Source organism: Lynx rufus, unplaced genomic scaffold (assembly GCF_022079265.1).
Source record: "Lynx rufus isolate CCGP_SWC_20201006 ecotype Redwood Valley unplaced genomic scaffold, mLynRuf1.p SCAF_15, whole genome shotgun sequence".
NCBI classification, from domain to species: domain Eukaryota; kingdom Metazoa; phylum Chordata; class Mammalia; order Carnivora; family Felidae; genus Lynx; species Lynx rufus.
This window is the reverse complement of record NW_025814829.1, coordinates 24,329,393-24,345,707: the sequence shown is the minus strand read 5'-3', so window position 1 is coordinate 24,345,707 and position 16,315 is coordinate 24,329,393. Positions and strand designations below refer to the sequence as shown.

Sequence of the window (16,315 nt, the reverse complement as noted above, 5' to 3'; positions counted from 1 at the left end):
CTACTTACTAAGATCTCTCAAATATTTAACCCTACAGTCACTGACTTAATCTAGCTCCTTGTCATGCCTTCCTTACACAGTTTACAAGTCCCACAGCTGATCTCTTTGCATCCAGTTAGTTCTACTTCCTTTCAATCCATTCGCCACACTGCAGCCAGAGCTATCTTTTTTTTTTTTTTTTTTTTAAGAACAAAGATGATCCTTTGACTTCCCTGTTGACCTTCTATAGCCTTTTAGACTCCTGGAATCATGGCTCATAAAGTCCTTCATAAGCTGAGTTCTGCCTGCTTCTTTAGTTTCATCTCTTGTCACCCCCCACCCTCAGATTCCATGCTTAAAGTAAACAATTTATAGATTCCCAAAGTCTCTCTACTTTTTTTTTTTTTAATTTTTTTCAACGTTTTTATTTATTTTTGGGACAGAGAGAGACAGAGCATGAACGGGGGAGGGGCAGAGAGAGAGGGAGACACAGAATCCGAAACAGGCTCCAGGCTCCGAGCCAACAGCCCAGAGCCTGACGCGGGGCTCAAACTCACGGACCGCGAGATCGTGACCTGGCTGAAGTCGGACGCTTAACCGACTGCGCCACCCAGGCGCCCCATCTACTTTTTTTTTTTTTAATGCTTATTTATTTTTTGAGAGAGCACAAGTGGGGGTGGGGCAGAGAGAGAGGGGGACAGAGGATCTGAAGCAGGCTCTGCGCTGACAGCTTCTGTGCTGACAGCAGCTAGGCCAATGTGGGGCTCAAACTTACCAACCGCGAGATTATGACCAGAGCCAAAACTGGACACTCAACTGACTGAGACACCCAGGTGCCCCTCTACCTTCTCGTTTTCAAATCTTTGCACACACTGCTCCCACTGCCTAGAATGTCCTTCCCCCTCTTCACCAAGCTAATAACTGCTGTTTCCTTCCAAAATAAGCTCAGTTGTTCCCTCATCTAAGAAAACCTATCTCCCTCCTATCTTGTATATTCTCTCACAGCACATCTTCCATTATTTCCTTAGTGGCGAGGACTCTGATTTTAATTTGACTGTTTTCTAGTCTGATATGAAGGTTTACAGATGAGAACATACCTCTTGGGTTTGTTTTTTGGCTACTTGAGCAAAAAGATCTTCACAAAACCTTGGAATTACTCCTGGTTCCTCACTAAGTCCCATCATCCTGAAAAATACATAATAAATGGGGAGTGGGGTGTGGTGGAGAAGTTACATAAAATTAGCATTTTTAAAATTCTTTTTGGGGAAAAGGGTTTGGGAGTGAATGGGAAGCAAGCTAATTAAACCTCATTAAAATCTAATAACGTAGGCTGTGAAGCCAAATCTTCCGGAGTTCAAATCTTGATCTCACCACTTATTAGGTCTGTGACCCTGGACAAGATACTTGACCCCAATAAACCTCAATTTCCTCTTCTGTAAAATGGGAATGAATAGGAGCTATCTAATTCAGAGGGTTGTTGTGAGACAGTATAAGCAGAGTCTTTAATACAGTTCCTGGAATATAGTAAGAACTCAGTAAACGTTAGCTACTGTTACAATTCTGAGTATCTCCTTCTAGGACAGGTATACCATTACCATTTATCAGATGACTTATTTTTAATTCTCACAAGAATACTTACAAAATAACCTCTCAGGGCTTTGGCTTATACAAGAAATATAATGTACAGTCAAATGGGCCATTGACACTTACAAGCTAAACAGTATCTTCTGCATAAGCTGAAGCCCAGAGGTTAAGTAACTTGCCCAAGTTTGCAGAACCAGTATATAAAATGGATGAGATCTGAGCCCAGATCTGTATGGTTTCAAAACCACATTCTTTCTATCAAACCATGCTGCTTCTCACCAAAGACTTAAAGGTTTCTCAATAATTGTACTTGGAATAAAACTTACGTATATGATTTTCCAGAGCCGGTCTGACCATAAGCAAAGAGACAGGCATTGTAGCCTTCAAAGGCTCGCTCCAGGAGCGGAATAGCTAGGGTCTCATAAACAGTTGTCTGGCTGGCATAGTTTGGATGGGATTCATCAAAAGACCAGAATGCAACATCATAAATAAAATTATAAACTTGTTTCATGTCGGGATGTTCCACAGCTATTTCCTCTCCATTCATGAAGACCACCTGGGATGCTTTTTCAACCTTCTCTCTTTAAAAGAAGCACCAAAAAAAAAAAAAAGAAAGAAAGAAAGAAAAAAGAAAAAGAAGCACAAAGAAAACTATTAAGTTATTTTAATTATTTTGAGTATTTTTCCCATGAAATATAATAAGAACCTCAAAACCAGTTAAATATAAAATTCCTGTAGGGCAAGAGAATTCTTTAGTTTTCCGTGGACAGTGCAGACCAGCTAACATAATTATGGTGGTTTTCCAAAATATATTTCCCTTGGCTCCAGTTGCCACCACTTAAAGGGCAAATGGAGTTCCAGAAATGTTATCTGAAAAGTTACCCTTCTTTTACAGGATTTTCCATCTTTTTCCTTTTTCTCTTGAGCTCTCCCTTCTCTCATCCCAACTACCATAACCTACCTATACTCTTCAGTTCAAATCTGGAAACTTTTTAATATAAATAAATTTTGTAGGTGCAGATCTATACAAAGCTGACATGAAATGCAGATATAAGTGCAACAAACTCAGTTAAGTGTAATTTCAATCATAAATCTCTTTTGGCCACTAGCTATTGTTACTGTTAATCCAAAGGCCCCTCCCTCTGTTAGGTTATCTCCCTTAATATTATGGATCTTCATGTCCACCCTCCTTCCATCTCAGACCTACGTAGAAATCTTTCACTTACGCTACTTTTGCAGGAGAACATTATCAGTCCTTGTTTGGTCCCAGATACCCCTTTTTGTCCCAACTCTGCTTTAGATCAGAATTCATCCTGGAAAGCACCTGCCTCACCAATTTGACAAATGTCCCTCCACCCCGGCTATAAACACAGTTTACAGGGCTTGTCTGATGAGTCTGGAATCAGGCACTGGGGCCCTTGCTAAGTTCTCTTCGGGGTAGTCCTCCATCATGGGTTTGTTCCTACCAGCTCTGTTCTTTCTGTTGCCTCTCATCCTATCGTGATTCTGGAAGTCTTTTAGGTTTACCCACCCTCTCTCTCTCCAGTCAACTCACCCTCAGTTCTCTCACCTGTCACTAACCCCACATTTTTACTAACAGGCTTTAAAGCACTGTGTAACTTGCCTCAAACTACTGATTTAGGTTCAAACTAGAGGCTCCTTCCCCTTGCCACCATATCCTCTCATATCTTGCTTAGATATACAAGTCAAAAACTACTAACTCTGAAGCTTTTCACGGTCACTCCGTAAAACATTCAAAAATAATCAGATGCCACATTCACGTCCATCTTTTTCAGCCTTACCTGTAATCTGTGACCATCTCATTCCCAATCACTTTGGAGACAGATTTTTTTTTTTTTTTGCCATCAAAATCAAATCTAATATATCACTGCATTTATAACTACTATAGATCAGAGATGATGATGGGGATGATTCTACACTGGAAGGGGTTTTGGAAGGGCCTTTATGGGGAGTAAGTGAGCTAACAAGTGCTCTTTTTAAGAGAAACAGAGAATAGCCCACCATATCTTGCAGATTTGAAAGCAGACTGCATTAGAGACTTAAGTATTTCCGACTTTTTAAAAGCAGTATATCGAAAGAAATTTACATTTGCAAACTCCAGTGACTTCAATGTTTTAATTTTACAGCCAATCATCAAAAATAATCAGGGTACTACAACTAAACCTAAAAGTCCTCTCTACATAGAAATGCCACGCCACGCCTGAAGATACACGAATACGCTCACTTTCCAAAAGCAGAGAGGAATCACACACATTACGTGTCACTAGCTCAGCCTTAGACATTAAAAGGTGAGGAGCGCCTGGGTGGCTCAGTCGGTTAAGTGTCCGACTTCAGCTCAGGTCATGGTCTCAGGGTTCGTGAGTTTCAGCCCCACGTCCGGCTCTGTGCTGACAGCTCAGAGCCTGGAGCCTGCCTCAGATTCTGTGTCTCCCTGTCTCTCTGTTCCTCCCCGCTCATACTCCGTCTATCTCTCAAAAGTAAATAAACATTAAAATAATAATGATAAATAGAAAACATAAAAGGTGTAACATACCTCTTGCTGAAAGGCCTCACCCGTACTGCCACTGTCACTTGACTGTTCTCCACCTTTAAGGGGTCCGTCTCTGCAGGGGGGTTCCGACCTGCGGTTTCCTCTTCAAGAGGGAGTGTATTTTCTCGTGACCTTTCCCTTTCATTTGCAGGCAGAGAACTTGTTCGCTTTTGTGTAGCTTGCAGGCTAGGCACCCTCTTTTTCAGCAGTGACGACGCAGCTGGGCTCGTCAGCTGTGATGTGTCACACTTCGGTGTTAGTCGGTGTCCTGCGATGTATTTTGTAGGTGTTCTTCTTTTTTCTAAGCTTTCAAATTTATTTGCAGATTTTGCAATATCCTTCCCAATACTTCTGTGAGGTAGGTTCCCCGACACTTTGATGTTCACCTTGCTCGCAAGAGGTTTTGTTGCCAAGCGTCCCGATGGAACAGCTTCAGTCTGACCTTGGGAACCAGTGGGTGCTCTGTTACTTAAGTACTTAAGTGCGACCTTTTCATTTGCCCCAGGGAGGGCAACAAATGTCTCTTTGTGGTTTTCAGCGGCCGTCATTTCAATGCGTTTTGGGTCTGCTAAAGGTACAACCGGTGCAATACAAGGGTTTTTATCTTTATGTACAGTCCTTACATTTGTACTAGCTTCCAGTGAAGCACCATCATTTTCGGCTGCACTGCCCACATTCTGTGTTGTTTTCCACTTTTCCCCACAATCTGTTTGAGCTGTTTTCCGCTTCTCCACTGATTCTGGTTTAGCACGCCGCCGCAACATAAGACGTGTTTCTGCAGTGTTTTCGGCGGAGTCTCCCAACTCACTGCCAAGCAAAGAGGAATCTTTGTTCCTTGTGACTCTTCTCTGAAGTGCCAATCTACCTACAGGGTTAGGGGTCAGAGGTACATCTCCTGTTTTTTTACAGGCAGAAATCACATAAGTACTGTTTATGTCTCTGATTTTCCTTGCCGATCTCAATAATGGATCATCGTGTTCACATTCTGTCATATCCGACATCACATGCAGCTCAGGTCTGCTACCATGGGTGAGGACATTCAGCGAGGAACTCCCTGGGGAAGAAGGTATACCAAGGATATCGCTGTTGTTTCTATTATGTGTGGTGAACACTGACATTGTGGCAGCAAGTCGTCTTAAAAAAGGAGGTCAGTGAAGCAACTAAGCTCTTCTTTAGACATTCATTTGACTTCCAGCCATATTTTAAGTATCAGTTTCCAAAACTATCTGCTAAACTGTAAAAAAAAAAAAATGAGATTACACAGACTCTAAACAGACTTTAAAAAATATGAGAAACTTAGGGGCACCTGGGTGGCTCAGTCAGTTAAGTGTCCAACTTCAGCTCAGATCGTGATCTCGTGGTTTGTGAGTTCAAGCCCCGCGTTGGACTCTGTCCTGACAGCTTGGAGCCTGGAGCCTGCTTCAGATCCTGTGTCTCCCTCTCTCTTTCTGCCCCTTCCTTGCTCATGCTCTGTCTCTCTCTCAAGAATAAACATTTAAAAAAAACCATTTTTTTTTTTAAATATGAGAAACTTCCATTGTGAAAGTAACTTCCCAGAAGAACACATTAGAATAAACCACGATCTCCTCCTCAGATACTATTCCCAAGCAGTTTCAGACAAATCTCTGCCTTCAAAGAGCTTACAATCATTGTGCAACAAATATTTACTGAGTCCCCTTATGTGCCAGGCCCTCTGACAGATACTACGGATTTCAAAAACAAGACCCTGTTCCCATTTCCTCAGTCTAGAAAGAATACACAGATAACCACTATATCAGGCCAAACGTCCCAAACGACTTAAAGGATGTAAAAAGTGCATGTCAAAGAAGATATATGAATGGCCAACAAGCACATAAAAAAGATGCTCAACATCACTAATCATTAGGGAAATGCAAATCAAAACTGCAATGAGATACTACATCACACCCATTAGGATGGCTACTAACAAAAAAACAGTCTTGGCAAGGACTGGAGAAATTGGTACCCTGGTATACGACTGGTAGAAATATAAAATGGCACGGCCAGTGTGGGAAATAGTATGGAAGTTCCTCAAAAAATTAAAAAACAGAATTACCTTCTGATCCAGAAACTCTACTTCTGGATATGTAACCTAAAGAACTGAAAGCCGGGTCTTGAAGAGACATTTGACACCCATGTTCATAGCAGCATTATTCCACATGACTAAAACATGGAAGCAACCCAAGTGTCCATGGGCTGGCGAACGGCCTTACCAAAATGGGGTATACGTGTACAATGAAACATCATTCAGCTTTAAAAAGAAATTCTGCCATCTACTACAACATGAATGAACCTTGAAGACATAATGCTAAGAGAGATAAGCCAGTCACAAAAAAAAGACAAATATTGTATAATTCCACTCATAGGAGGTACTTAGAGAGGTTAACATCATAAAGACAGAAAGTATAACGGTGGTTGCCAGGGGCTGGGGGCAGGGGACAATGGGAGTTATTGTTTAATAGATACAGAGCTTCAGATTTACAAGATGACAGAGGATTATGGGAATGGATGGTGGTGATGGCTGCACAACAATGTGAATGTATTTAAGGATATACACGTTAAAATGTGTACATAGGGGCATCTGGGTGGCTCAGTCGGTTAAGCTTCTGACTTCGGCTCAGGTCATGATCTCGCGGTCCGTGAGTTCGAGCCCCGCATCGGGCTCTGTGCTGACAGCTCAGGGCCTGGAGCCTATTTCGGATTCTGTGTCTCCCTCTCTCTGACCCTCCCCCGTTCATGCTCTGTCTCTCTCTGTCTCAAAAATAAATAAACATTAAAAAAAATTTTTTTTAATGTGTACATAAAAGTAGATAAGATGATAAGTGTGTATTTTAACACAAGCAGCAGCAGGAGGAGGAGGAGTAAGAGGAGAAGAAGAGGAGAAGGAAGGGAGGGAGGGAGCGCCTGTCAGCAGAGATTTTTATTTAAGTACTCTGTGTTTGCAGATTAGGAGAGGGACTAACAGAAACCCTAGCACCTAAATCAAAGGCTGGAGTAAAGCACTTTGATAATACCTGTTGCATGTATGTTAAATACAGGAACAGTCATGGAGATTAGTTTGAGTGGTGTCACAAAACAGAGTATTCCCAAATAAGTAATGCAGACAATAAATATAAGTACTGTAAATTACTTGTGTTGAGAAAAATTATGCAAGATTAGATAAGTGGACAGCTTGCCCTCTAGCAATTAGACAACAAAGTAGACAGGTGTGTAAGTAAATATGTCAACAATATCTATCCGGCATTAATGTTTAGAAGAAAAAAAAACAGCAGTGACAGCTAAAAGGCCTGGCTTCTACTCAGCTCTGCCCCAAACTGGTTATATTGATGTAAACGAGTCTTTAAATTTGCATGCCGGGTTCTAACTTGTAAAATGACACTTGCTCAATTCCGTAGATAATGCTATTGACGAACAAAATAATAGAAGTTAATCTTTAAGTAAGTCTTTTAAAGTTCTAAATGAGTAACAGTCATTACCCCCACCCCAAAAAATCGTCAGGACATAAGCTCCTCCCTTCAACCTTTTCTCTTAAAAAAGTATAGAGTGTTCCTATTATGAAAAGAAATGTAAAGGCAAGAAGATTCCGGAAATTCTAGGGCAGCCAAAAACTATTTGCTACTTACGCTGATAGACACGGCTTTCTGTTTGTTTGGGGAGGCAGGAGGGGGTTCGCCATAGAGTTTTTAAAGGAGTGGAATGAATAGAAGGGGGAAAAAACTGTCACAACCCAAATCAAAAGATCCCCGTGGATGGGTTCTCAAGCTAGTCACTCCGAGGGCTGGGACAGCGAGTGTACCTCTTAATGTCAACCGACTGGGCGAGACTTCGGTGGGTGAGGCTGTGGGCCGAGAGGCCCTGAAGTCCGTCCGGCTGCGCTGTCCCCGCAGAGGCGCCGCCCGTGCGCGTCCTCCGGGGGCCCCTCCACGGCCGACCCGGATTCCGGGGTGGTGGGGGACCCGAGCTAAGGCCTCCGCCCGCACCTCAGCGGTCGCCGGTAAAGAAGACGCCCTCTCGCCCCCACGACACCGATACTTCGCCCCTCCGCAGGGTTCGCCACTCTGCGAGACCTCCCCGAGGAAGTCCCCACACCGCTCACAGCCCCCACAACCTGCTCCCTCTGCGGCAGCGGTTTGAATGGGCGCCCTGCATTTTGATTGGCTGCTGGACGTGGCGTCGGGCACCGCGCCCTCGCTTCCTCCCACCCCCAGGAAGCGCCGTTGTTAGGTCTCAGCGAGTCCAAACACTAGATCCGACCGCCCACTTCTCCTAGGCAACGGGACCCGCCCCTCCCCAGGCTCAGCTACCGCGCGGAGGTTCAGCCCCTTTAAATCCGGCTGGAGGGAGGAGCTGGATTCTGAGTGATTTATGGCAGCTCACTAAGGTGGATTTTTTTTTTAATTTTTTTTTTAATGTTTATTTTATTTTTGACAGAGAGAGAGGAGGTGTGGGGAGGCGGGGTGAGCGGGAGAGGGCAGAGAGAGAGGGAGACGCAGAATCGGAAGCAGGCTCCAGGCTCTGAGCTGACAGCCCTTTGCAGGGCTTGAAACTACAGACCAGAGATCATGACCTGAGCTGAAGTCAGAGCTTAACCAACTGAGTGAGCCACCCAGGTACCCCTTAGATGGCTTTTAAATGAGAAGAGTTGACTTTTGTCGATCCATAGTATAAAAAAAACATGGTCTGTCCACCTTAAAATGAAGTTGTAAAAATGGCTATTTGTCCTCAAGCTAAGCACAATAACGCGTTTCTAGTGCTGTATTTCCTATGCAAAGCGTGTAGGTGGAAAGTATACTAAATGTCTTACAAGGGATTTTTTTTCATTTATTCCTGAATATTTTATGAGGTAACTATTAATATTATCCCCAGTGTCCAGATGAAGTTTACAGTTAAACGTTTTTCTTTTAAATTTTCTTTTCAAAATTTTTTAAAGCAAAAGTATCTTTTAAAAGGCAAAAAGTGCACCATTTGCAACTACATGGATGGAACTGGAGGGCATTATGCTAAGTGAAATTAGTCAGAGAAAGACAAAAATCATATGACTTCACTCATATGAGGACTTTAAGAGACAAAACAGATGAACATAAGGGAAGAAAAACAAAAATAATATAAAAACAGGGAGGGGGGTACAAAACAGAAGAGACTCATAAATATAGAGAACAAACTGAGGGTTGCTGCAAGGGTTGTGGGAGGGGGATGGGCTAAATGGGTAAGGGGCATTAAGGAATCTACCCCTGAAATCATTGTTGCACCATATGCTAACTAATTTGGCTGTAAATTTAAAAAATAAAAAAGAAAATTAAAAAAAAGAAAAGGCAGAAAGTGCAGGTAATAGAAATGTATTCAATGGGATATAAAGGGAAATCAGAAGTGGCTCCAACTATATAGAAACACTGAATGGATGATAAAGTACTGATTCTAAAACTAACTTTAAAAATCATCTAGGGGTGCGTGGGTGGCTCACTCAGTCGGGCATCTGACTCTTGCTTTCAGCTCATGTCATGATCTCATGGTCCTGAGATGGAACCCCACCAGGGGCTTTGTGCTGGGCATGGAACCTGCTTGAGATGCTCTCTTCCTCTCCCCCACTCGCACACAGGTTCACTCTCTGTCTCTCTAGAAAAAAAGATTCTAAAATTTAAGGTTAAGTTATAGAGAAACCATCAGAAAAAAGAATATAATATTTATCAGATCTATGGGAAAATAGTCATTCGGTTTGTAGGCAAAAGATATAGCAAAGGAAAGACTGACAATCTCAAATATATAAAAATTTGAGAATTATGTGTAATTCAAAATAGTAACAATGAAATGACAAAATGCAAGTTAACAAGAAAAATATATTAAATATGACAGAAGATGGAAACATTTCTTTCAATTTTATAAGAAAAATAAGTTTATAAGTAGAATAAGAAAGAAAACAATATGAAAATGGGCAATAGTATTTCACACAAAAGAATCAACCTATACACAAAATTAATTCATATAAAAAATAGAACGTAAACACCCAATCATTAAATGCAAGTGTAAAAAAATTAATTACAAGTAAAAAAAAAATGTGTTTTTTTTTTTTTTTTAATTTCAGTGCTGGTGATTTAGCATCAAAAGTAAAAGTATAGAGGCACCTGGATGGCTCAGTTGGCAGAGCATGTGACTCCTGACCTCAAGATCGTGAGTTCAAGCCCCATGTTGGCTATAGAGATTACTTAAAAAAAAATCTTTAAAAAAAAAAAAAAGTATACATTTCTAGTGACAGAAATTGGTATCTTTCTTGAAGGCAGAGACCATAATAATGTATGGGAAGAACCATAAAGATATTCACATCCTTTGATCTAGTAACTGTACTACAAAAATGTATTCTAAGAAAATATTTCCATGGGGCGCCTGGGTGGCTCAGTCGGTTAAGCGGCCGACTTCGGCTCAGGTCATGATCTCGCGGTCCATGAGTTCGAGCCCCACGTCGGGCTCTGTGCTGACAGCTCAGAGCCTGGAGCCTGTTTCGGATTCTGTGTCTCCCTCTCTCTGACCCTCCCCTGTTCATGCTCTGTCTCTCCCTGTCTCAAAAATAAATAAAACGTTAAAAAAAAAAAAAGAATATATTCCCGTAGAAACCAAAAAGTATGCAGGAAAATTGTCAATCCATATTGGCCCCAAACTGGAAAAATTCTCAATGCCCAACCATGAGGGAATGCGGTAAGTGGTTAAAAATGAGAAATAAATCCTATTAAAACTATTAAGTGTCCATTAAGGTTATCGCTACAAGTTAAATAGGACCACAGACAATGCATGGCCTCAGAACCAAATCGTAATCTGTCCCCCAAGACTATAAGCCCAAAATGAGCAGGACCTTGTCTATCTCACTCTTGTCTCCCCAAGTGCCTGGACCTGAACTGTTCACAGAACACTAATCACACTTCCCTCTTCTTATTCACTTTTAGAAGCTCCCCCAATTTAATTCCAGCCACGGAAATAATACTCCACAGAATCAAGCATCACCCATGAGCCATCTCCAGGTTGTATAGGGGAATTTTGATCTTTTATTTATTACACTGAGATGTACTTCTGTCTTCAAGTCCTGTCCACAGCTGACCAGAAGAGAAAGTCACTTAATTCTGGGTACCTCAGGTTCCTCATATGGAAATTGAAGATGATAATGCTACCTACCCTAAAGCATTGTAATGAGGATTAAGTTAGATAATGTATGCAAAGTGCTTAGCATAGAGCCTGGCAGAGGATTAATGCTCTGTAAATGTAGGCTGCTAAATTGCATAGCTTAATAGAACTCTCCCAAACCCTGAAAAACCCTATTCAAGGCTAGTGATGAGAAACTGGGATCATGCATTTTAGAAGCTCTCTGTTGTAATAATGACACATCTTATTTTATGAAGGATGAGGATTATGACTTAATCCCTGGAAACAACCACAAGATGCAACAGTCATTTTGTAATGGACTCATTGTACTCTTAAAAATCAAAAGAGCAATGAAAACCCATCTTTAAGAGGGAGCAGTGCTAATCTCAGTTTTGCTCCAATTTGATTAATTTTTTTTAGAACTTCAGATTTTGTAGGAAGATAAGAAAAGGGAATCTAGGGGCACCTGGCTGGCCCAGTCGGTGGAGTGTGTGACTCTGTCTCTGGGTTGTGAGTTCGAGCCCCACATTGGATGTGGAGATTACTTAAAGATAAAATCGTTAAGCGGTGCCTGGGTGGCTCCGTTGGTTAAGCATCCAACTTTGGTTCAGGTCACGATCTCACATTTCATGAGTTCAAGCCCCATGTTGGGCTGGCTCTGTGCTGACAGCTCCGAACCTTGAGCTTACTTCATATTCCGTGTCTTCCTCTCTCTGCCCCTCCCCTGCTTGCACTCTGTCTCTCTGTCTCAAAAATAATAAATATTAAAAAAATTTTAATAATAAATAAAATCTTAAAAAAAGAAAAGAGAATCTAGAAAATGTACTTTGGGCCAACATACGACTCATAGGGTGAGCAACCGGAATGAAGCTCATTTCATTTCAAGGCTGGGTTTTCGGAGCCAGTGGCTAGCATCTGCCTGACTTGGGGCATAACGCACTCTCCAACACCCAACTGAACCCTGCTGTCCAGTTCAGGCAGAGTGTTTTGCTAATGCCAAAACAGCAGCCCTTTAAAATGCCTTATATTTCCAAATCTGTTTCCAAATGTGGCTCACTAAAATAATAGTTCCTTTGGGAGACTAAAGTCATAAAACCTGCTTGTCACGCAAATTGCTTCATCTATCTCTCAACTTTGGCTTCTTTAACCTATAAAATGAGATAATTGCTAGAAAAATCAAATTAGATAAAACATGTGAAACAATTTGATAAATGTGAAACATTACTGTATATAAATTTATATTGATAAGTGTTCTGACTATATACAGTTGACTGTTAAATATATTTATGAGAATTACAATAGGTAACATAGGGTGTCTGGGTGGCTCAGTGGGTTGAGCGTCTGACTCTTGATTTCAGCTCAGGTTATGATCTCAGGGTTGTGAGATTAAGCCCTACCTCTGACTCGAGATGAGTACAGAGCCTGCTTGGGATTCTCTCTCTCTCCCTCTCTCTCTACCCTCACACACACACACACACACACATGCACTCTCTCTCTGTCCCCGAAACAACAACAAACAAACAAAAAAATCAATAATGTATACGAAAATCACAAGCACACTGCAAGGAACAGAAGTTCTCCATAAATGTGAACTAAATCAGTACCAACTGCGTCTTCAATCATCTAAAATAACTCTACTGATAATACTTTTCTTAGTTTCCAATCTCATCCACAGCTAGCTACAAACTTCCTTCCCTTCATTTGAGCCCTTGATTAGCTCAGGCTTCAGAGAAATCAGTGTTCTTCCTGCTACTTGGGGCCAGTCTCACACCTGTACCCTGGCTTTCATTTTCTCCATCTCCCAGGGGCCTCCCTACATCAAGTATCCCACTTTCCTTCCATCTTCAGCATCTCTCTCTTCTGAAAAAAAATAAATAAATAAATAAGAGGGGTGCCTGTGTGACTCAGTCTGTTAAGTGTCCGACTTCAGCTCAGGGCATGATCTCACAGTTCATGAGTTCAAGCCCCGCATCAGGCTCTCTGCTGTCAGCACAGAGCCCACTTCAGATCCTCTGTCCCCCTCTTTCAATGTCCCTTCCCCGCTCATTCTCTCTCTCTCTCTCTCTCTCTCTCTCAAAATAAATAAAATTTAAAAAAAGAAAAGATGCCCACTCCTGTTGCTCTTTCTGCCCTCTGGCTCCTTCTCTACCTTTCCATCCCTCTTCACGTCAGTGCTCCCTTAGAGAAGGGCATGGCAGATGTAGAGGGGTATGAGGCACGTTGGATTCATGTGGAAGAGGCTGCATCAGGCAGGGCTGGTGGCCTGGGCAGCTGGAAGTGGTAGAAGCCAGAAGGAAAACACAAGATGGTACCCTAAAGAAAATGCTGCAGGGGCGCCTGGGTGGCGCAGTCGGTTAAGCGTCCAACTTCAGCCAGGTCACGATCTTGCGGTCCGTGAGTTCGAGCCCTGCGTCAGGCTCTGGGCTGATGGCTCAGAGCCTGGAGCCTGTTTCCCATTCTGTGTCTCCCTCTCTCTCTGCCCCTCCCCCGTTCATGCTCTGTTTCTCTCTGTCCCAAAAATAAATACACGTTGAAAAAAAAAATTAAAAAAAAAAAAAAGAAAATGCTGCAAACTTAAGACTGTCGTTAACACCAAGAAAGAAGCAGGGGCCGTTGAGGCCCCAAATAATCAGATTTCCAGCGAACACAGGAATAGAGCTAAAGGTTAAGAACAAAGGTGCAAATAGAATAAGGGAGTCTGGGACTTCTCCACGGACACAGCTGACATGTCCATGGTTCTTTCTGCTTGGAGGCTAACCTCACAGTATGAGGTTGGGTCAATCATGACAGGGATCAACACAGGACACTTCTCTCTTCATGTGAGTTTCTTGAAGGCTAACACTCCCTTTCTGTACTTCTTTATCCCTCCTTTCACTTCCCAGTTCACTGCCAACTAACTTCCACCCCCACTATCTCACCTTTATGATAACAGTAAGAGGCAAGAGAGGTGCAAATTCTAACCCATGAGCTTCAACACTGCTTGAGCAGGGCTCTGCTCCACAAAAAAGTGCAGACACACCCTCCCTAAGGTCACCAATCACGTTACTGTCAGCTCTAATAAAAGCTGACCTCAGACCCTGTGTGACTTCACCTCTCTACAGCATTAGCATGATTGGCCATGCTCCATTTTATTTATTTATTTATTAAGATTTTATTTTTAAGTAATCTATACAGCCGATGTAGGTCTCGAACCTATGACCCCAGGATCAAGAGTCCCACACTCCACCAATGGAGCCAGCCAGGTGCTCCTCACCACTCCATTTTAGATCACTCCTCTGTTGTTTTCTGAACTCTCTCACCTCAGCTCCAGAGTTTCTATATCTCCTTCTCAGTCTCATTTTATTGCTCTTTCTTCTAGTGACATAGGGAGCTAGAGAACAAAAGGGAAGAACTAGTCTGGGGGTAGAAATCAGTTAGTTTAGGGGCACCTGGGTGACTCAGTTGGTTAAGCGTCAGACTTTGGCTCAGGTTGTGATCTCGAGGTTCATGGCTCTCTGCTGTCAGCATGGATCCCACTTTAGATCCTCTGTCTCTCTTTCCCTCTGTCCCTCCCCCACTCTCTCTTGCACACACTCTCTCTCAAAAATAAATAAACATTTTTTAAAAATTTGTGAAATCAGTTTATTTTCTGGGAAAATTGAGTCTGAAGTGCAAATATAGATCTCCAATTAGATAAATGTATACAATGGCTGGAGCTCTGGCAGCCATTTTGGACCATGAAGACAAAAGCCACACCCTATGGACGGAGGAAGTGGAATTGGAAAGAGCCTGGATCCCCAATGACAAGGAGCTCCATATCAAACTACTTCCTGACTTCTTTTACATAGATAGAACTGAGCTTCTGTTTTTTAAAAGCCACTTACTGGATTTTGGTTTTTGCAGCCTAATCCAAATTACCTACAAAATAAGATTCAAACATAACCAGTGACTTGGCCCCTGCTTACCCTTCCACTGCATCTCTTCCCATAGTGTTTCACCTCTATTCGCTTGTACTTTGTTCCCAGCCATTCCAAACCACTTGTAGTTCTCTGAATACACTTTTATGTCTTTGCATGTGTTTATCAGTGCTCCTGTTGGTGTCATGGAGCAAATGCCGTTAGCCTCTCTCTACCCTCCTTGAATTGGAGTCTCTGCAAAGACTCCCACCCAGGCAACACAGTATTCTAGGAATTCCACAACATAAACCAGGCTGACAACAAGATGAGCTCTTAACTTGTGCAAAACCTGTCCCAAATAATCCATAGTTATTCTGAAAATAAAAGCTAGTGTTTTTTTAAGATCCACCAGAGGGAGACAAACTGAAAGAAAACAGGTAGAAAGAATTCAGAAGCAAAGCAAGCACATTTGAAGCCTTCTAGATTAAGATTTAAAGAAAATGATTAACTCGTACTAATTAATGGTCTCTTAGGATACAAATCTATTACAATTTAGCCAATTTCATAACTTTTTACTTGTTAAAACATGGGCTATATTCTTCTGCTTTGTAGGTGTTCGTATTTAGTTGCATTTGGGGTCAGTAACAAAAAAGTGCAATAAGACTATAAAAATTAATCATTTTAAAGTCCAAAGGAAAGGGGCACCTGGGTGGTTCAGTTGTTTGAGCTTCTGACTCTTTTTTTTTTTAACATTTTATTTATTTTTGAGACAAGGAGAGACAGAGCATGAACAGGGGAGGGTCAGAGAGAGGGAGACACAGAATCCGAAACAGGCTCCAGGCTCTGAGCCGTCAGCACAGAGCCCGACGCGGGGCTCGAACTCATGGACCGCGAGATCATGACCTGAGCCGAAGTCGGACGCTCAACCGACTGAGCCACCCAGGCGCCCCTGAGCTTCTGACTCTTGATTTCAGCTCAGGTCATTACCCCAGAGTGGTGAGATCAAAATCCGAGTTGGGATCTGCAATAAGTATGGAGCCTGCTTAAGATTCTCATTCTCTCTCCTTCTCGCCCCCTCCCCTACTCCTATTCTCTCTCTCTCTCTCTCTCTCTCAAATATAAATAAAGAAGTAAATAAATAAATAAACAAACAAACAAACAAATAAAAATAAGTCCAGAGGAC

At 42.2% G+C, this 16,315-nt stretch overlaps 1 protein-coding gene across 1 annotated transcript in view; it reads right to left on the bottom strand.

Annotated features, from left to right (window-relative positions):
- KIF14 (kinesin family member 14) overlaps positions 1-5,341 on the bottom strand; it is a 53,383-nt gene extending 48,042 nt beyond the window's left edge. The window contains exons 1-3 of the mRNA XM_047076710.1: positions 4,118-5,341; positions 1,890-2,144; positions 1,077-1,164 (exon numbers count right to left, since the gene is read on the bottom strand). Coding sequence (XP_046932666.1) covers positions 1,077-1,164; positions 1,890-2,144; positions 4,118-5,232 — 1,458 coding nt within the window. The 5' untranslated portion in view covers positions 5,233-5,341. The remainder of the gene's footprint in view (positions 1-1,076; positions 1,165-1,889; positions 2,145-4,117) is intronic.
- Between the last annotated feature and the right edge of the window lie 10,974 nt (positions 5,342-16,315).